At 40.8% G+C, this 22,382-nt stretch overlaps 1 protein-coding gene across 1 annotated transcript in view; it reads left to right on the top strand.

Annotated features, from left to right (window-relative positions):
• Positions 1–940: 940 nt before the first annotated feature.
• Positions 941–22,382, top strand: part of RIOX2 (ribosomal oxygenase 2) — a 31,747-nt gene continuing 10,305 nt past the window's right edge. Inside the window, 6 exon segments of the mRNA XM_027835353.1 lie at positions 941–1,098; positions 1,100–1,246; positions 5,672–6,107; positions 13,689–13,808; positions 15,734–15,862; positions 19,829–19,932. Of these exon segments, the coding sequence (XP_027691154.1) occupies positions 941–1,098; positions 1,100–1,246; positions 5,672–6,107; positions 13,689–13,808; positions 15,734–15,862; positions 19,829–19,932 (1,094 nt within the window).

A 22,382-nucleotide genomic window follows, 5' to 3' on the forward strand; every position in this document is an offset into this window, starting at 1 on the left:
TATTCATATATACACAATAGTTATGTGTTATATACACAGTAAAACCTATGGATAATGTTAATTTGTGGTTTTTAAAGTGCCTACACAAGCTATCCTTTAGAAAAGGGCATAGAAGAGAAAACTTAACTAGTTGTAAGACCTTGGGAAAGTTATTCGGTTCAAGTTACCTCATCTGTAAAATGAAAGCATTAGAATACCTTATCTTTAAATTTCCTTCTCCAGTCTGGTCTAAGTTTCTATTCTTTAGTTTCCCAAAACCAAAGGCATTCTGCTGATGCATAGCCTGTTGTAAGCTGTATAGTCTCACTTACTCTTTCTAAATGCCCACACTTCCTAATAGGCTCAAAGAGGCTCTTCCTAATTTAATACTGTATTCGGCTCAGGCTCAGATACACTCCCGTGCATGAAGCCTTTCCCAATTGCCCCTCCCCTCCTTTGTACTGAAATTTGTATATTTTTGTATTTATTCACTTTATATTTATGCTGCTTATATGTAGATACATATACATACATACGTATAAACAATCTCTACTAGAAATGAGCTTACATTCTTATGGAGGTGGGGGAGGAAGAGAAGTGCAAGTGTATATACATACACACATACACACACGTGTGCAAATATGTAATTTTTGGGAAATTATATATACACATATAATAGGAATTATATATGTATGTATACATGTTTATTCCCTACTTGCCGTTACCTTCTCATCAAGGTAGGGGAGGGAAATAAGTGCAGGAGTTTGTGTGTGTTTGTGTGTGTGTGTGTGTTCACGTACACGTGTATAAATTTTATATATAATACATATATACACAGGTGTATATATAAAATTTGGATTACATATGTGGATGTGTGTGTATAAAAATTCCTACTCGCAGCGAGTTTACGTTCTAATGGAGGTGGGGGAGGGAGACAAGGGCAGCTCTTGCTCGGACTCGGATGCCCAGCGCCGGGCATGTCGATTCTCCCCACTCGCCCCCAAGAACGACACCAAGCCGCCTGGTTCAGATCTCCGCAGAAGACAGAAAATCAGCCCGGACCAGTCCCCCGGCCCCGGCAGGGTCTCGAGCGCAGCTAGAGACCCCCACTGCGGACCCAAGCCCCAGCTGGGCCGCCTCCGCCCCCAGCCGCAGCACCCCGCCCTCCAGCGTGGCCACGCCGTCCCCGCCCTGACCCGGCTGCCGCTTCCGCCGCTTCTTCCTTCTACACGTGCTGTTCTGGGGCACATGCAACAGGCCACGCCGGGTAAGTGGGGGCCGGCGCCACAGGCTTCTCGGGCTTGTACGCCTTGGCCCAGCTTCTCGTGCCCAGCCTTTCGGAGCCCCTCGCCAGCCCCCAGCAGCAGCAGCTGGGGGAGAGGAGAGGCGCCTGCTTGCCTGCGTGAGCACCCCCAGCCTGGCCACATTGTTGGGGGGGCTTGACTGTAGAGTGTCCGTGATGACGCTCGGGCAGCGCTGACCATGGGGCTCCACTTTGATGATGGGGGGAGGGAGGGGTCTGTCTGTGGGGGAGTGTTGCCAAAGTACGACTTTTTAATAAATCTCACGCCAAGGGATTCTCTCGGAAAACAAGGGAGAGTGTATCGTGCATGGTGTGCATTTTGCCTGCCACCCCGAGAACTTGGAGTGAATGAGGGGAAAGTTTGGAAATCTGGCCGGCCACCGGGGGCGGAGGGGCGGTGCGCTTCCCGAAATAAATCAGCCAAGTCTTGCTGTCCCTGCTTATGTTGCAACCCTGCACGACTCTTGAGGCGTAGTCTGCTGGTTTTCAATTTGGGAAAGTGTTTGGGTTTGGGGAGATTGTATTTGTGTAGGACTAAGTACCCATTCTTTGGTCTCGCCTGAAGCAGCATTGAGGTGGTTCAGGCTTAAAGGGTTTCCCAGCCCTGAAAAGTGTTTTACACCCCATTAGATTGGAAATTCCTGGGGCTGGTGCCACTGGATGTGCGACTTGATGATAAATGCTGTTCTGTGTTAGCTTACGTTCACGCTTTAATAACAGTAGTTGATTTTTGAGCATTTTACCAAATGAAATTTTTCTTACTTATGACACATTGTTTTGAGGTAAAGGATCTTTTAGAACTAGAAGGGGTCTCAAAGGCCATTCAATCCAGTCTCCCCAGAGGGCAAATGAAGAAGTTGAGGCCCAGAAAAATTGCTTGCCTGAGGTCACTTAGTAAGTGACATAATTAGAATGTGAACCCAGGCCCTCTGACTCCTAAACCGGTGCATGCCCTGAAATGGGAGCACTGTGGTTGGGTGGGGTGGAAAGATTACCCAACCAGTGAATCTTGAGGAGACCTAGTTTGTGGGTCAAGCATGTCATTCTTCCTGTCGCTTTTGACAGCTGGCATGGATAGCCTAGGCCCTGATGAGCCAATTTGGAGTTTTCTTACCCTGTTAACTTGCAGGGCAGATTTTTTTCCCTCTTAAAATTATATTAAAAGCAACACACACAATAAAGTAGATACCACAAGTGGCTTACATATTTTGGATCCTGAAGTTTGAAACTTGAACCAATAAAGCCTGGGGAGCATGCTAGCTTTTTCAGTGAATTGCCAAAACCTGCCCATCCATGTTTGTAGCTTGTATCTTTTGTTTGTTAGACCGATGATTGACACAGGTTGCTTAGAGCACCACTTCTCATCAGTTTAGGACTTGTAAGAAAGATCCAAAAAAAAAAGATCTTTTTACAGCAGAGTAGAGGACCTGAGTAAATATATATCTCTAGCATTTGCTGGCAAAAGTATAGGCATACATACTAATTTTCTTTATAGGGTTTTTTGTACCCCAAAGTGGTTTAGTCTAACAATTTAACATTTGTATTTGCATTTTGGGCTTTTTAATTTTTTGATTGAATTGTTACCCTCTTCCTAATATTTTATATTTTTAAATAAATTCTAATGAAAACAGCTTTCAGAGTTCTGATTTCCTCTTTTTTTTTCTTAACACTATAACTACAGTGAGAGTGCTCTGTGTTTTTGTGGCATCTACAATCAAGATGAGAATTGTATCTAACACTATTGCCCAGTAGATTGTAGATTCCTAATTGAAGCCTCAGATGATTGCAACCGTGAGCAATTTGGAAGCAAATACTGATAGCAAACACACTTTCTCTCTCTCTCTTTCTCTCTCTCTCTCTCTCTCTCAAGTTTTTGTCATATGATTTTTTTGTTTGTTTTAATAGTGATGGACTGCAGAATTTTTCAAAGGTGGCTTCGTTTTGAGTTTGTTTTTTGAGACATTTTTAAGCACTTGATTTCTGGTAGTTATTGTACATGTTGCATTTTGAGAAAAAGAACATTTTAAATTTACCCTCTTCTTCGGGATAAAAGAAGTGTGGGTGTAAAAATTAACATTTATTTTTAGGAAACCTTTAGCTTTGGGCCCCAGAAGTTGGTTTGTGTGGAGGGAGTGGGGAGTACTTTTTAAAATTCTGAATTAGTTGGGAATAGCACTCCCATTCTTCTTCATTGACTCAACTGACATCTGTACCTTTTCCTTCATCACTAGTTCCTGGAGTACTTGGAGGGTGTTAAGGTAGACAGAGAGTAGCTAGATTGAAAGGGGCCAGGTTATGACGGTTTTTGAATGCCGAAGAGGATTTGATCCTGGTAATTGGGAGCTCCTCTGGAAAGTGAGGTAATTATAATTAGATGGCCCAGTGAGAAAAGGACCAAGGTTTGATCCCCTCGTGGAGTGATCTGCAATGCTTACCCTAACCAGTTGCCTTGCTAATGCATGCACTTAAACCAGGGACCAGGTGAGAATAGGATAAATGACTCTGTAAAATCATTTTTGCACTACTAGAAAAACAATGAAATGTGCACATTTTTCAGTTATCTTCACCTATTCTGCTCCCTTAAAGAAAGTTTAATATATAAGCCTGGATGATATTTACAGACAGCAGTATTATTGTGAAAAGTGTTGGTTTATTAAGAGGTTTATTGCCTTATTTTTAAGGATTACAGGGAAGTAGTTTAATAAGTCACACTGTCATCCATCCCAAGTCCCTTGTCTTTATCTTTTGCCTTCTTTGGGACAAAACAGTGAGGTGGAAAGCACATTAGATTTTGAGGCAGAAGGCCTTGGTCTGAATCCCAGTTCTTCCATGTAATGTGTAGTATGACTTTGGTCAAATCACTTTTCTTGACTTCAGTTTCCTCATCTGTAAAATGGGGGAAATAATAGGTGTTTTTCCCACTTTACAGAGTTCTTGTAAGGTAACCCCTTTGAAAACCTATAGACATATGAATATTATTATGCATTTCATCTATATATTGTAATGTGGGAATCGTAGCTGTGACAGGAATGTGTATTGTGATAACACTTAAAGGAGGACCTTAAGAGATTCTCCTTCAAGAGGCACACATCAGCTGTTGAGAGGAGTTAGTAGTAGTTGTACAGTTATTTTAAGAGCTTATGTGAGTGCCAGGGTAATGAGTCCCAACCACCTCTTTTCCATCCCTTGTCCCTCTGGCCTACATATCTCCGTACCTTTCCAGCTGCTTTGATACTGGCTACTTGACCTTTCCTGGAGAGACAGGACCAGGCTCCCCTTCTGGTTCCTCTCCAAATCTGACTCTCAAATTTCACACCTACTTGTTCCTGGACTTTTGAGCTCATGTCACCAGGCTCTAGTAGTATTTCTAAAATCTATCCTTCCTTCCCCTCTGCTGACACCCCCCCCCCCATTTGTTGAACCTTAACTGAAGGTTTATGCTTGTGCCAATCTCCTTCTGAAGAACTCTTCTTTGAGGGAAGAGGCAATTTCTAACTCAGTATTTGTAGTTCTTTGGTTCCATAGGGTTTACTCCAAGAGAGAATTCCTTAGTCTCAGAATGCCATTGGCTTAGTGTTTATGGGTCAGAAAATTTGAGTTACTCCGATTTAAATTAGTCTGGGGAATCTGGCCTTAGGTTTTGGACACCAAGGTAAAATTTCCTGGAGTTTACTGGAGCCAGTACTTAATGCTCAGTAGATTATGAGCTCCTTGAAGGTAGGGACTTTTTGCCTCCCTTTATATGCTCAGCGCTTAGCAGAGTACCTGGCACATAAGTGCCTGGTACTTATTAAATGTCTTTTAATTGATTGATACCCACGCCCATGTTTAGTGGATCTTTGTAGAAATTTACTCCCAACTTGCCCAATGCCCTTTCTCCCATGGGAAAAGGTTTTTTGTGCACATATGTTTTGCATTTTCTGTTTTTGTTTCCTACTTTCTGATTTCTCACTACAGTTTTCTAGGTGTGAGGAGGGGAATGAGAATTATAAGAACTCAGTTTGGCCTGAGACCAGGATGATTAGACCTCTTAGGAAGAAGGGTATTCCGCTTGGTTTATGGACTATTTGGCATTAGATTAAAATGGATTTTTTTTTTTAGGATATAGTTTTGTTTCCTAGGGTTGAGAGTACTGTGCTGTCCTGTTTAAAAACAAATTTGCTTGGCATGTAGTGTAAATGATTATGTATGAATTTTTGGGAGCTGGGAGGAGGGCAGGACAAGGATAGAGAAATAAAAAATGAAAGCTTTTCCTCATCTCCTTGAGAGCAGTAACTGTTTTGATGTTGTCTTTGTATCCCTAAGATCTAGATTAAATACTTCATAAATGACACTTTGTTGAATTGAATATTGGTTGATTCGTGGCTTGGCTTTTTATTCCTGAAACAGGACCATGGCTAGGAATGGGACAAATGCAGATGTGGCCATGGAAGAAGGGCCCAGTCCTTGTAAGCGAGTGAAAGTGGAAACAGTTGATCCTGCTTCACCTTTGAACTTTGACAGCCCTGATGCTCTCTTTGAGAGCTTGATCTCGCCCATCAAGACAGAGACTTTTTTCAAGGAATACTGGGAGCAAAAGCCCCTTCTAATTCAGAGAGATGATCCTTCACTGGCTGCTTACTTTCAATCCCTTTTCCAGTTAACAGATTTGAAGAATCTGTGCAGACTGGGGATGTACTATGGAAGAGATATAAATGTGTGCCGATGTGTGAATGGGCAGAAGAAGGTGTTAAATAAGGGCAGCAAAGTACACTACCTCCAACTGAGAAAAGATTTTGATCAGAAAAGGGCAACCATCCAGTTCCACCAGCCTCAGAGATTTAAGGTAAAGTAACATCTGAGCCTCTCATTGCAGAACATATTGCTTCCATCATTCAAGGCTGAATGTGTGGCCTATATGTTTTACTAACTCCACTTGGAATAATTCTTGAATTATAAGGTTAGATTCAAGAATTCATCCAATCTCCTCTTCTCTTGCTGTGCATATCCCAATCTGAGAAAAGCTAGTGACCTTTTGTAAAATATAACCTGGTAAGCTTTCCCATGGATAGAGAGATTGAAATCCATAGGTCAGTAGATGAACATTAACAAGTGCTTCCTCTGTGCTGATCCCTGAGGATAGAAATACAAGCAAGCAAGACAGTTTTGGCCATAGGGACCTTACTTTCTAATGGGGGAAGAAAAACATGAAGGAATGCTGGGGGTGGGAAGTGTCTGGAAAGGGAGAAGGTGTTTTCACAGGGCATGGTGAAGAACCTGCAGGGGAGTGCCATGGAGACCTTGGCTCTGGCAAATCAAATCGAGGAGGAGACTCAGATGTGTAGTCCAAGCTTCTAGTCAGGAGGATGTGGAGGTGGTGGCCTGGGGGCCCTTGCCCCTTTTGGTGACATTGTCCCAGTTTCCTGGAACTCTGGTTTCAGATATCTGCTGTGATCACTCTACTAAGCCACCAGAAGATTCTGGTGAATCTGGCCCTGATAAATGAACCTTATCTAGCCAAGGCCTCCATTACCCTACCTTGCAGTCTTTTCACTATGCCCCTGTGAGAATACTTTCTGCCTTTCCAGATGACCCTGGGCCTTTGCATTCCTTTATGTTTTACTTTCCTCACTGGAATGTGAGGTGTTTGAGGCCAGTGGTTGTCTTGCTTATAATTTCTATCTTCAGGGCTTAGTATAGTACCTGGCACATATGAAGCACTTAATAAATGCTCATCTGTTGTTCTATCTATCTGTCCGTCTATCCATCAGTCTCCTTACTGGAAAATTTACCCGTGAATCTGGTGGCTTATTAGGAAGTCACCGAATTTTCTTTTTGAAGTTGAAATCACTCCCAATTGGAGCTCATGTACAGGTAAGTATAAGCAGTGTTTGGGCTAGGCTAACAGCAATATGTATTACAACATTTTGTTGTTGTTTAATTGTGTTGGACTCTGACCCCATTTGGGGTTTTCTTGGCAAAGATACTGGAGTGGTTTGTCATTTTCTTCTCTAGCTCATTTTAGAAATGAGGAACTGAGGCAAACAGAGTTAAGTGACTGGTCCAAGGTCACACAGCTAGTAAGTGTCTAAGGCCATATTTGAAATCAGGTCTTCCTAATTCCAGGGAGGGTGTTCTATCCACTGCACTATCTAGTTGCCCTATATTACAATATAAATAATGTTAATTTGTGGTTTTCTGAGTTATGCAGCTGTAGGGATCCATTTCTATTTGAGTTTGACATGACATTTTTTTAAACAACTAATGGTTTACTAGTGGTTTAAACAATGATTTAAACAACTAACCCTCTACTCATATAGACAGAGTCTTGTCCAAAACTTAGTCTTAGAGAGTTTCTTGCAGCACTGAAGTTGTAAATGACTTGCTTGTGGTCAAGCAGCTAGTATATATGTATCAGAGAAGGGACTCTGATACAAGTCTTTTTGACTGGGAAGGGCAGCTCTCTATCCATTATACCACACTGCTTCTTAGTACAAAATAAACTATATTATTTTAGAAGTTCTTGGGGATTAATTTTCATAGAAGAGTTACAGTCTCAGCAAGAACCATACATGATTCCATTCCCACTGGTCATTATCTAACATCTTTATTATTTATCTCTTCCTCCCAACCTTCTTTTTAAGTGTTCCCTTTACACTGGAACATTATCAAATGCTTCCTTTGTACTAAGCTCACTTATAAGTCACATACAAGCTCACTTACAAGCAATTTTTGCTTTATCCTTTCCATAAGAATTATCTCTTTTCATTTCTCTCATTTGTATATTCTATCCATTCTAAACAATCTTTTTATCTCTTTTTTGTTGATAATATAGCTAAAAAATTAAAATTGTGTTGAATTTAATATTCATCACCAGCCTCAGCTCATTCAGAGATTTAGTGCTAATAAAAATATTCCTATAGTCTTGTGTTATTCTTGTGTATTCATTTTTAATTACCTTGATTCTATGTCCCATATGTGTTTGGATGCCCTCTCCTCCAATTTAACAAAATTAGTTTATTTAATTGGGCAGGTAGGTGGGAAAGTCAATAGAGTGCCAGGCGTAGAGTCAGGAAGATCTAAGTTAAAATCTGGCCTCGGACATTTACTATAAATGTGTGACCTTGGAGCAGTCACTTAACCATGTTTGCTTCAGTTTTCTCATCTGTAAAATGAGCTGGAGAAGGAAATGGCAAATTATTCTAGTATCTTAGCCATGAAAACCCTAAATCAGATCACAAAGAGTCTTACACAACTGAACAACAACAAGGTATATTTAAACTTTTTTTCTAGAAACAGATCTTTCCCCTCAAATGTTTCTCTCTTTCTAGCTTTCTTATTACTGTCAAAGGCACCAGTTTCATCCAGGTTCTCAATCTGGGTGCCATCCTTGACTTCTTACTTTCACCTGTGCCTCATGTCCAGTCTGTTGCCAAGTCCTATCAGTTGTATCTTCATAACATCTCCAGTATTAGTCCCTTTTTCTCTTGTAATGCTGCCGTTGGCCTGGTGCACATCTACACCACCTCCTGCCTAGATGATTGCAGGAGTCTTCTGATTGGACTCCTAGCCTCAGTTCTCTCCCCACTCCATTCCATTCTCCACTCAGCTGTCAAGGTGATCTTCCTAAAGTACATATATAACCTTGCCACTCCCTGTGCCATTCAGTAAACTCCAGTTGGTCCCTTCACATCCAGGATGGAATAGAAAATCCTCTCTTTGGCTTTTAAAGCTCTTTATAACGTAGCCCCTTTTCCAGTCTTCTTGCATCTTACTCCTTCTCCTCCAAGTACTTGTTGACCCAGTGACAGTGGCCTGTTTGCTGTTCCTTGGCCCAGGATGCTCTATTTCTTGATTCTCTGCATTTTCATTGAGTGTCTCCCATGCCTCGATTCTCTCCCTCCTCATTTCCATCTTCTGATTTCCTTGTGTTGCTTCAAGTCCCAATTAAAACTTTATCTTCTGCAAGAAGCCTTTTCCAATCTCCCTTTGTGTTAGTGCCTTCCCTCTTGGGATTACCTCCAATTTATCTGGTCAGTGTTTTGTTTGTACACAGTTGTTGGCATGTTGTCTTCACTAATAAACTGTGAGCTCCTTAAGAGCTGGGACTGTCGGGGATGGAGCCAAGATGGGAGAGTGAAGACAGGAACTCACCTGAGCTCTCTCCCAAACCCCTTCAAATACCTTTAAAAAGTGACTCTGAACAAATTCTAGAGCGGCAGAACCCACAGAAAGGGTGAAACAAATTTCTAGCCCATGACAACTAGGAAGGTCAACAGGAAAAGATTGTTGCACAAGTCAGAGAGGAGTGCAGTCCAGTGTAGGTCATGCTGGTGCAGACCGAGCCCTAGCAAACCCTGAGCAGGCCTCTGGGGATTGAATTGCTGGCAACAGTGGTGCTTTCCAGACTTCTCAGCCCACAGACACCAAAGACAACTTAGAAGGTAAGTAGGAGGGGCCCGTAGGACCTAGGTGAGAGAAAAACGCAGTCCAGTGCAGACCATGCCAGTACAACCCTGGCCCCAGCAAACCAGGAGCAGGCCTTGGGAGTGATTGAATCTGCTGTTTTTCATATGGTTGTTAATAATCTGTATGTCTTTTTTTTTTTTTTTGGTGAGGCAAGGGGGTTAAGTGATTTGCCCAGGGTCACACAGCTAGTAAGTGTCAAGTGTCTGAGGCCGGATTTGAACTCAGGTCCTCCTGACTCCAGGGCTGGTGCTGGTATCCACTGTGCCACCTAGCTGTCCCCCTCTGTATATCTGTGTATTGTAACTATAGCTCTGTATAACTGGTTTTTTTTTTTCTTCATATGCTTTGACCACTTAGCTTTTGTGGGAAATGTTTATTTTTCTTTTTAATGAATGAGTTATCTTTGGCACAGTGGAAAGAGAAATTGGATTTGGAGTTAGAAGTCCTTCTTGGGTATGAAAGAGGGTTTGGCTCCTTATCATGCATGGTGTAGGCAAGGAATTTAAATTCTCTGGACCTCAGTTGCGTTTGTGTAAAATGAAGATGTTTGGACCAATACTTTTCCCAGGAACGTGACTACTGTTTTATTTTTGGGGGGAGTGGGGAGCAAGGGGAGGCAATCAGGGTTAAGTTACTTGCCCAGGGTCAAGTAAGTATCTGAAGCTGGATTTGAACTCTGGTCTTCCTGACTCCAGGGCTGGTGCTCTATTCATTGCCCCATGACTATTGTTTTATAATCAAATCCTTGTGTAACACTCTAACATAAAGCCTCTGATTGTTTCTTTAAAACAATCTCATTAGATTCTCTCTTCTTTTTTTGGTAATTATTTGTGTTTGGATCATCTGAGAGGCTGCGTGGTACTGGATTTGACATCAGAGGTCCAGGGTTCAAATCCTGGCTCTGTTGCTTGCTCCCCTGTTATGACCTTTGTTCTATTATATAACTCATCTGAAGGAGCCATAGTTTCCCTGTGTACAAAATGAAGACGTTGGATTAGTTGGCCTCCAAGGTACCTTCCAAATTCTAAATCTAAGATCTCATGACAGTACATGAGAGATAAGGCATTGTTATTAGAGAGAAGGCCTGAACTGCTGACAGTTTTTCTCTTGTGTGAGGGAGCCTGAGTTTATTTGCCTGCAGGGGATGATAGAAAGTTTATTTTCTTTTTTCAGGTCTCTTGCTTGCTCTAACTAGAGCTGGGCAGGAAAGGCATTTTGATATCACTTTTCCAGAAATAAAAGAAGATAAATTACAACAGTGAAGTTATTTAATATTTTATCATCAAGAGATCAACAGAAAGTTAGGAAAGTGCATGTTTTCTGTGGGTGTCTTTTCTGCACCCCCAAATATCCTTTGGTTTTTGGAATGCCCCTTTGCTCATTCTTACAACAGATCTAACAAATTCTGGAAAGCAGCCTGCAATTGCCTTCAGAAAGCGACTCGGCACCTTCCCAGACCCCTTCCACCACCTCACTTCACACACACCAATCTTGCACGTACCATCTTCCTGACTCGAAGGTGGCCATGACCTTAGTTCTGCTACTTAGCCTTTTGGCTGGGTTTATTGGAACAGGAAGAGTTTGGTTCTCAACCTACAATACCCCTTCCTGGTCTTATTGGCCAGTACAGTTTCTCCCCTCCACTTTTCCTGCTGTTTCTCCCCCACCCCTCAACTCTACTAACATCATTGTTTTCTTTGCATCTCTAGCACTTAAAACAGAGCTTGGCACCTAGTAAGTGCTTAAGGGATATTTCCTGACTTGACTTGAGCACTACAGGAAGTAGGAGATGGGGTGTGTTGTTTCATTCTGTAGTCATAATGGTGCTTGGGTCTTACAAAGGTTTGATTCCAATTTATTTATTTCGTTCCTGTGAAAAGGCACTGATCATATTGTTGCTGGGAGGGGTCTGGCAAGATACAGGAGCCCTGGCTTTTCAGCAGATTATAAACCTGATATTTCAAATTCTAAGTTAACCTTTAATAGCTTAAAACTACATTAGGAATTCTTGGGCATCCTTTATGTGACTTCTGGTCTTCAGCAGAATTTTTGCTTTAAACTCTATGACTTTCATGGAACCAATAGTACTTGAAATTGGAAGAGAAAATAGAATAAAGCTAAATTAGCCTCTCTTCTGTTCTCATTGTCTCAGGAGTTACTGTTGAACATGCATATGTGAAAAGGCAGTTATTGATATTCTTGGACACAAAAAGAGAGAGGAGGAAAGATTCATCTCAGCCGGTTTTTGGAAAAAGGCAAGTTCAAGAAAACAAGGCTTAGCAAAAAGGGGGAAAAAGGTATGCAGCAGTCAAGAAGGAGTGGTTCTAGGTTAATGGAATGCTCATTCATTCAGTAAGCAAGGTGAAGGGTGATGGGAAATTTTAAGAAGGAAAGATGAAAGCACTTATTTTGTAGACTAAGTTGCCCAAGTCAGAGATCACTGGTTGAGAAAAAGACCAGATGGCAGAAAATCATAGGCTAGCATTGAGATATTCTGAGAGGAGGATCATCAACTCCCTTGTTTATCCCCATTTCAGGACATAGAGAGCTATTCCAGTTGACCTGGAAATACCTGTGTGAAGAGCTAAACGTTATACACAGTCATTAAAGAATCTCTGAGGCTTTGAGGCAGCATGATATACTGGAGGGAAAGCTGATCTCGCGTCAGGAAGATTGCAGGGTCCTGCCTGTTTTCCCCAGTAAGTCACTTAACACGTTGGGGCCCCACCCAAGCCACTCTGCAAGTGTAACTTGCAGGGCAGATGCTGGACTTCATTATTAGAGAGAGTTCTTTCCCAGTTGCTTCCTGTTATAGCAGTGAAGTCACAGGTCTGGTCTAAGAAGAACATCTCTCAGGGAGCCTCCAGAAAGATAAGTACTCAACTACTTTTCAGGCATCTAGGTATAGTGGCTAGAGCAACAGGCCTGGGGTCAGGAAGAGCTGATTTCAAATCTGGCCTCAGCCACTTTCTAACAGTGTGACCCTGGGCAAGTCACTTAACCCTGTTTGCCTCAGTTTCCTCATCTGTAAAATGAACTGGAGAATGAAATGGCAAACCACTCCAGCCATCTTTGGGAAGAAAACCTCCTCCCTGGGTATAAATTAGGCTGTTTGGGAGCTATTCCCAAAGATTAGCTTTTCACTTTCTGGGTAGCTTTGATTAACACAACAATTTTCCTTATATCAAGCCTGAATTTGTCTCTTTGCAACTGTAAATCATTGCTCCTAATTCTGCCATCTTAGAGTGAGAAGAGCCAATTCAATGTTCAATCCCTTCTGTTACTTCTTTGGAGCCATAGAGATGCCTAGAGGTTTATAAAAGTAGCCTAGAGGCCTAAATAAGACATTTCTCAAAATGATCTGATTTTCCTCTTTTTAAATAATAGTAGAAGTAGTAGAAGTAGTTGCAACAGCAGCAGTAGCAGCAGCAACTAGAATTTTTATGGTGCTTTAAAGTGCTTTCCACGTGGATCTCAGTTGGTTCTGACAACAACATTATGATGTGGATCTTGTTATTTATTATCTTCAATTTAAAGATGAGGAAATTGAAGCTGAGAGAGATTATGTAATTTGCCCAGAGTCACATAGCTAGTAATTTGGACTCAGGTCTTCCTGACTTCAAAGGCCACCATATTACTTAGCTTTTTTATTTTTTAGTTTCCCTCTGATGCTAATGGAAAGAACATAGGTTCTGGAGTCAGAAGACTGAAGATCAAATCCCATCTCTGACATTTTCTACCTCTTTGACCTGGGCACCAGGCACATAATTGTTACTTAATATTTATTGACTAATTCATTTTCTCTCCCTTTTTCTTTTTAGTCTAACCTTGCTTCTTAAGCTTATCCTATGGCACTTAGGTCTTACCTAATTCATATGATTTGGGGGATGGGAAGGGAAGAATTTGGCTATGGAATTGTCTTTATTTCTTTCTCTTTTCTTTTTTTTTTTCTTAAAAGGATGAGCTGTGGAAAATCCAGGAGAAGCTAGAATGTTTTTTTGGATCTCTGGTTGGATCTAATGTGTATATAACGCCCTCAGAGTCCCAGGGCTTGCCCCCTCATTATGATGATATTGAGGTAAGAGCTATTTCAATACTACTAATTCCTTTAAAAATGAAAAGGGATCTATATCTACTATATCTACATAACTGTTTATCTATCTATCTATATCTAGATATCTACAACTATATCCCTAGAACTATGTTTATATCTGTCTGTAGAGCTATAACTATAATTATATTTGTGTATAAATATAATCTACCTACCTCTGTATATGCATGTAGGTATTTATGTACATGTCCCACAGTAGATTTGAAAATATTTCCTGGTTTGTAATATTATTCTTGACAATGTATTGTTTTCTTAGTCCAGACCTATGATTATCTTGGCTTAGAGAAGGTAGCAAGGTACTCTTTAGTCTCATATAACCAACACACAGACAGACAGACAGACACACACACACACACACACACCCACACACCCACCCACCCACCCCTAGAAACAGCCTGCCCAAGACTCTATTCTGGTTGTTCATGTAGCTCCAGGGACCTGCAAAGCTATATATATGTACTAGATTGCAGATACCTTGGGAAGAAAGATTATGGTTTCTTCCTCTTTATATATTCCAGAGCCTTGTATACAGTAGTCACTCAAATATTTATTGAAATGATTTGGGTTTGTTTTTTTTCTTGGTGATGCAGTTGGGGTTAAGTGACTTGCCCAGAGTCACACAGCTAGTGAGTGTTATGCCTCTGAGGGCGGATTTGAACTCAGGTCCTCCTGACTCCAAGGCCAGTGTTCTATCCACTACACCACCTAGCTGCCCCTGGGTTGTTTTTTTTAAGATCATTTCCAAATAAAAATAACAGCATTAGAGGTAACTAATTGCTGCCATCTTTCCCTTTGAGTTTAGCAATTAAGAGATTATTGGTAACTTTGAAGACAGCAGTTTTGATTGAATGATAAGTTCAGAAGGTAGACTGTGGAGAGTTAAGAGAGGCAGAGGGGAGAAGTAGAGGCATTTATCATAGGCAGACTTAAGAAATTTGGCAACAAAAAGCAGGAGAAATGTGGGATGATAGCAGGGATGGATGTTCAAGTGCAGGTTTTTTGAGGATGGGGGAAGACATGAGTGTGTTTGTAGGAAGTAGTGAGGCAGCCAGTAGACACTGAGAGAATGAAGATGGGATGATAGGCAGGAGGGAAGCAGCCACTTGACAGGGAGAGATTGAAGGTAAGTGAGAGAATGGGGACAGCAGAGGGGGCAATCTGCTGGAGGAAACAGAACAGAATAGGAACATTTGTGGGTGTAGAAGGGTCTGCTTTGGCAAGGAGAAGTGCCACCTTATTATATGAGATGGGGATGCAGACAGTGGCTGAAGGTTTCTAGGTGATGTGAGATCATAGAGATCTGGGCAGTTTTCTTTAAAGACTTCTTGAAATATGATGTCTAGGCTTTTTTGGGGGGTCTTTTGAGCTGCTTTGAAAAAGTAAAGAACATTTTTCTGTTGTTTGATATGTCTTTACAAGTTATATAATTATTTTTACCAGTGAAAGTTCATGTGTCAGCAATGATGCAGACATAATTTAGAGCTAGAGTTCTTAAGCTGGAATCCAAGGTGTTGGGACCATACGTAGATTTTAGGTGGTCTGTGAACTTGGATGGTGAAAAGAAAATTACATCTTTGTTTTCACTAACCTTTAATTTTCTTTATAATCCCATTTATTTTATGGATTTAAAAATATTATTCTGAAAAGGGGCCCATAGTTTTCACCGACTGTAAAAGGATCCATAACATGAACCTGGTTGAGCATCTTTTCCTGGGATTAGAATTGGGATGGAGGTAGGAGAGGGGCAGAGTGGCATCTCTTTATGTGGAGAGAAAGAAACTTTTTTTTTTCTGAAATGTCAACTTTTCATTTATCCAGGATCTTTTGAAGGCTAAGGGATTTAGGGAATCAGGAAATTCTCTAACACTTTTGGAATTTGTGCCTCTTTACAGGTGTTTATTTTGCAACTGGAAGGAAAGAAACACTGGCGCCTATACCAACCCACTGTGCCCCTTGCTCGAGACTACAATGTGGAGTCAGAGGACAGGATTGGAGCACCAACACATGAGTTCACATTAAAGGTACTTGACTTAAGAGTGGTGTTACTCTACTTTTTGCTAGCTTGTAATATGTTGTTCGGTGATTTCAGTCATATCTGACTCTCCTGACCTCATTTTGGGGTTTTTGGGCAACAATACTGAAATGGTTTGCCATTTCCTTTTCCAACTCATTTTACAGATGAGGAAACTGAGGCAAACAGGAGCAAATGACTTGCCCAGGGTCACACAGCTAGTAAGTGTCTAGGCCAGATTGAACTCAGGATGATGAGTCTTCCTGCCTCCAGGCCCAGCACTTTACTTACTGCGCTCCTTTGTTGCCCTGTGTGTATCATAGTTGTTGTATACTTAAGTGCAAGTTCAAGATGAAAGTCAGCACCTGACCCCCTGGTGCAGGCTGCCTTTACTCCATTCTGTGAAAAACTTGACCTTTTAGTCTTTGCCATCCAGCATAAGGGCAAGTCACTTAACCATCAAGTCACTTAACCCTGTTTGCCTCAGTTTCTTCATCTGTAAAATGAGCTGGAGAAGGAAATGGCAAACCAATGCAGTATCTTTGCCAAGAAAATCCATAATGAGGTCACAAAGAGTGACAGATTGATTGTTCTACCCTGTCGCCTATTGAACAGACATTCCTACAGGGCAGCATGGTTTTGTGCACTTGGCAGTGGTGTATTCTTATTACTGTTAACTTGATTTTCTGAAAAGATTCATTTCCACATTTAACCTGAGCTTTATGGCCTCCTGGCTTCATTGTGGCTTTAACACTTATGCAACAGACTCACAGAGACTCTTAACTTTAAAAATAAATGTGCCCTTAGAGGTGGTGACACACACATCTTGATTTCTGACTGCCCTGGTACAGTGTGAATGGGTTTAATTTTTCCCTTTGGGGAACTAGTAAATACATGTTCAGGTAAAACCCTTTTAGGGAGCATCTGGACATGTTCTCCTGAAATGTTAGCCTAGCCCTGTGTTCCCTCTGAGGTTGCAGAGAGTACATGCTCCCATGGTGTCTCCATTAGAAGAATAATTTTTATTTGGAAAACACTTGTGAATTCCCTTGATGGTGGGTCTATAGTGAGGTATTGTTACTCTGTGCATTGCACTGGATAAACATTCCCTGGCAAAGGGTAGCCAGCATGTTCCTAGTCTATTTTAAAACTCAGTATCTGAATATTATTTGTAAGCTAGGGCTTATGACAGGAAATCTAAAGAGAGCAATCTTGGTGAGGGAATGCATAACCCTCATTTCTTATGCTGTTAGGTGTTAGAGTGGATAGAATGCTGGACTTGGGAGTCAGGAGGACCTGAATTCAAATCATGTTTCAGAATCTTACTAGTTATGTGACCTGGGGCAACCTCAGTTTCTTCAATATGGGGATAACAATAGCACCTGTCTCCCAGGGTTCGTGTGAAGATCAAGTGCAATAATATATGTAGAGCACTTTCTAAACTTAATAGCACTGTATAAAGGATAGCTAGTATTATTATCATTATTACATTTACTACTATGATTACTTATTAAAGGGATCCGTTAGTCTCATAACAGAAAGGTAATGTTTAAGTTGAACCTCTGCAGTGATTCTCTATGATTAACAAAACACATTGTCTAGATTGTGCACTTCATTATTTTTATTGTTAATAACAGTAATGATAATAGTTTGTATCTCCTCTCCAGATTTAAAATTTTTCTTGCTCTCAGTTAATTGGAAAAGACTTATTTTTTCAGAATGGACTGACCTCCATCTCTTAATGTCCTTTTTAAAACACAGGTGCCTGCCATTTTATGGTGTTGGTTGAGCACATTCAGGTGGTTGTTTCTAAGCTACTATGGCAAAATTATCAAGTATCCCTTAGGCATAAAATCCTGTTACTGAAAGCCAGTTTTCAGTTGTTGGCTTTGTGGGGTGCACCTGTGTTACTTTCCATTCCCTTGATTTCTAACCCCTGATTTCATTGATGATACAGGGTTGGGGAAAGATAGGGCAGGCATATATTAAACATATCTTCTAGTCACCACACTTGTCTTCAAAGGACGTGCTTAACAAAGTTCTGTGGAGCACAGGGGTTTTACAGAACACAGTTTGAAAATCCCTGACCTAAGGCATTCATTTTCTTGAAGTAATAAGATGCCAGCTGTCTCCATATCTCCATATCCACCCCTGGGCTGAATAAGACTCACTGCTAATTTAGAAACAAGCAGTGTAAATATTTCATATTAATGTACACTTTCATGGGAGTAATTTCCTGCTTAAGGAAACTAAATAAATCTAATAATTAATGAATTAATGGACAGCTAGGTGGCTCAGTGGATAGAGTGCCAGGCCTGTAGTAGGAAAGACCTGAGGTCAAATTTGACCTCAGACACTTGCTAACTGTGTGACCTTGGGCAAGTCACTTAACCCTGTTTGCCTCAGTTTCCTCATCTGTAAAATGAGCTGGAGAAGGAAATGGAAAACCACTCTGGTATCTTTGCCAGGAAAACCACAAAAAGGGTCACAAAGAGTTGGACTCAACTGAAAACAACTAGATGACAATAAAATAAATTAATAAAATCTTAATAAAGGAAAAGGAATGTAAACATCATTAAAAAGTTTCCCTTTTTCTGCAGTTTGCTCTATAAAATGTTTTGGTCACCACAGGAATTTGGGGGAAAATATATTTCAGAACCACCAGGATCCATGGGGAGAGAGAGATGAAGAATAGGCAGGGCCCAGAACCACAGGAATGGAGTTGATGGCTCATATAGAGCCTGTGTTTCAGGTTTAGACATGTAGGGTATTTCTCTTTACAGTGTTCTCATTTAGGTGGAAAGCAAGGCCAGGCAAAATATGTGAAGACTCTGCTTATTAAACAGGAGAGTGAACATGTCAGAGTCATAGAAAGGAGTTCAGGAGTCATTTAATCCATCATGTACCTCAAAGCCCCTCTATGATATCTCTCTGAAGCAGTTATCTAGTCTCTGCTTGATGACTCCAGAGAGGAGAAGCCCATTTCTTCCAAAGCAGCCCATTCTACTCTTGATGAGCTTTCATTGTTTGGAAGTTTTTCCTTATATCAGGCCAAACAAAATCTCTATTAGCAATTTCCACCCAATTTTTTCCTATTTCTGCCCTCTGTGACCAAAAAGAACAATGCCAATCCCTAGATACTCGAAGACATCTGAAGCTTTAAGCTAACATTCCCAGATATGATATGGTTTCTTAGTACTTTGGAATATTGGCTGCCATTCTTTTGGTAGTCTTCTAGCTTATCAGTGTTCTTCCTAAAATAAAGTGTATGTGCAGAACTGACCATGTTACTTCAGACTTGGTCTGATCAGACAGACTAAAGCCAGAACTATCATCTCCCTTCTTCTAGACCTTTTTTGTGTCTTGGATGCCTCTGGCAGCCTGCTAAAGCCTGTGGACTATTTTTCAGAATAATGTTTTTAAATCCATAAAATGAAATACATAGAATTACAAAGGAAAACAAAGAAATATTTTTTTTCTCGTCCAAGTTCACAGACCCCTTGAAATCTATCAATGGTTAAGAACCCCTATTCTAGAAGCTGTCTCTTAATTACGCCTAAGATCACATTAGCTCTTTTGACTGCTGTGTCACAATGATGACTCATGGAATTTTGAATCCACTAGATTCCTCAGATTTTTTTTGCATGAGCTGCCATTTAGCCAAACCTCCCCCATCCTGACCTAGTGATTTTTTTGAACCTAGGTACTTCTGCTTCCCCCAGGAATTAGAGTATACAAGTTGATTACTGGTGAATGAGAACTTGGAAGTGAAATAACCTGAATAGGATGATTTGGGGACACCACTGCCAATAAAGCTTTATCAGCATCCAGATTGCCCTGTGGGTCATCACACAATAGTTTAATGGTACCTAGGAGCTGAAACTCGAGGCCTTTGTAGAAATGGGAGTGGGGTTGGGGAGAAAGAGTTGACATTTAATTATAATACTCTTTTTTTCCCCCTACCCCCATATTTTAGCCAGGGGATTTGTTATATTTCCCCCGAGGGACCATCCATCAAGCTGACACTCCTCCTGGACTAGCCCATTCTACACATGTGACCATCAGCACCTACCAGAACAAGTAAATATCCTTCTACTCTTCTCACTGCCTCCCACTTTGAAGGACTCATTGACATGGCCACTGGTCACCTCCAAGAAAAAGGGTAACGGGGTAACAAGAGGCTAGTATCTCACATAGGGTGTCAAGGCCCTTCAGTAGGATACTGGTTGCTAACTCTCATGTCCTGGATAAATTCTTTGTCTTTAGGTGTGGTTTTTCCATCTAAAATAATGGTAGCTCAGACAATAAGAGGGAGTAACTAGACTTTGTCACAGAAGTGTTTTTAAACTGAATGTGTGAAGAATGATTGTAAGAGGCAGGCTTGAGTGGATAAATGCCAAAGTTTGCATTCTTTGTTAATAAAAAGAAATATGTCCCTGCACCAATTAGTGAGGTCATTTATGTATCTGCTCTTCTTCCTTCAAGGCTTTTATTTCTCATATTTGTAGGGAAAGCTAGAAAGCAGTCATGAACATTATTACCTGTGCTAGATTTCCTTTGTAACCGCATATTTTGTTTTATGCATTCAAAAAAAAAATTCTAAGAAGGGTCCATAGGTTGCACCAGACTGCTCTGTTGTGTGTATGTGTGTGTGTGTGTGTGTGTTATGTATGTGTGTTGGGGGTGGAGGTGGAGGGAATGAAGTTAAGAAAGTTATCTTGTAAATCTAGTTAGCTAATGTCATTTGCTCCTGGTTCTTCAGTCAAAACCCTTTTAGGTCAGAAGTAAAAGAAACAGATTTAAAGGTCTCCCCCCCTCCCACTCCCCACCTCACTATCCCTAACTAACAAATGAAGCCTTCTGTTAGTCTGCATTGTTATGCTTTCCAAATGTGTGAAATATTGTTATTTTAAAGTCTAGTTGTGTGGACACATTGAGGCTTGGACTGATTCTGGTTCTCATTTTGCCTGTCCTGTATTCATTCTTAAAGTGGCAGATGGGTATGAAGCCTATGGATTTTGGAGTGTTCCTTCTCATCTTCTGGAGTGTCCCATAAAGCACAATAAATTTTCATACCCGTGGTGTGGTGTGTGTATTAATTCCATCCTCTTCAGAGTAAATTTCAGAATTTGTGTCAGTCACAGACTCTGGAAAGGTATTTTGATCACTCTTACTTCCCAGAACCAGTGTCAGTCAATAAATATATGTTAATCTTCTACTCTATGCCAGACACAGTGCCATACTCTGCCAAAAAGGCTATTAAATGCCTTGCTTTCTGATCTGTTGCTGGTAAGTCCTGGAGAGGCAAAAAATATTTTGTGTAGCTAAAAAGATCTGAACCTGTTTTGGATGTTGAAAAATACAGTAAGAAATGTGGAGGTGGATGTAAAGTGAAGCTGCTCAGAGAAGGCAGTAAGAGTGTGTGGATATTTTGGGGGAAGATGAAGAAAAGAGATGGTGTGTGACCCTGGCAAGTCACTTAATCTCTCAGGGTTTGAGGCAGCTCTCTAAGATGAAATGTTGTAAAGAGCCTACCACATTATATTGAAAGAGGGAGCTCCCTTAATGTGGAAGTTCCCTGTATCAGTAAAACCAATCAGTCAGTCTATGCGCGAGGTACTGTGCTAAGCATTGGGGATACAAGAAAGACTCAAATGCAAGTCCCTGCCCTCATCCTTTGGTTGACTATCCAATAGTCCCGATTCCTATTCCTGAGAAAACTTTTTTTTTTTAAATCTTCTTTTATGGGCTTTTCTGGGAGTGAAACACAAATTTTAATTTTGCTTGGCTGAGGGAAAATCATGCTGTAAATTTCTTATGTTGGTTAAGTAGTAAGCAGTCAAGTCTGCTAGTGACACAGGAAAATTTTTAAAGAAAAATGATGCACTAAGGAGTAATAGTAATAATAATGGTTATATCTAACATTTAAGCAACACTTTTTTACCAAGTACTTCACATATACTATCTTATTTGATCCTCATTACAACTGCAGCAATAGGTAAGTACTATTATTATTAGTATTCTCATTGGCAGCTAGATGCTCAGTGGATAGAACACTGGGACTGGAGTCAAGAGGACCTGAGTTCAAATCCAGCCTCAGACACTAGCTGTGTAAAATGGCAAACTATTCCAATATCCTTACCAAGAAAACCCCATAGACCATATTGGCATGAAGAGTCAGATACCGACTGAAAGACTAAACAACATTATTCCTGTTTTACAGAGAAGGAAATTGAATCTGAGTAAGGTTACTTGCCCAGAGTCACAGAGCTAGTATATAAGGCTAGATTTGAACTTGGGTCTTCTGACTAGTCTCCTGTCAAGCTTTCTTGCTACCAGAGTGCTGTTTCTTAATCTGACTACAAAGTTATTCTGAATTCCCCATGCTAATTAGGGGTAAAGGAGAGCATGGGTAATTGAAACCTATAGATAACCCAGCTTATTCAGACTAGTAGCTTTTACCTTTTCCCCCCAACAGATTCTTAAACATAAAACATGCTCATTTGAGTTTTGCTTCCTTTTCAAGCTCT

Source organism: Vombatus ursinus, unplaced genomic scaffold, assembly GCF_900497805.2.
Source record: "Vombatus ursinus unplaced genomic scaffold, bare-nosed wombat genome assembly UNPS02014814.1, whole genome shotgun sequence".
Lineage (NCBI taxonomy): Eukaryota > Metazoa > Chordata > Mammalia > Diprotodontia > Vombatidae > Vombatus > Vombatus ursinus.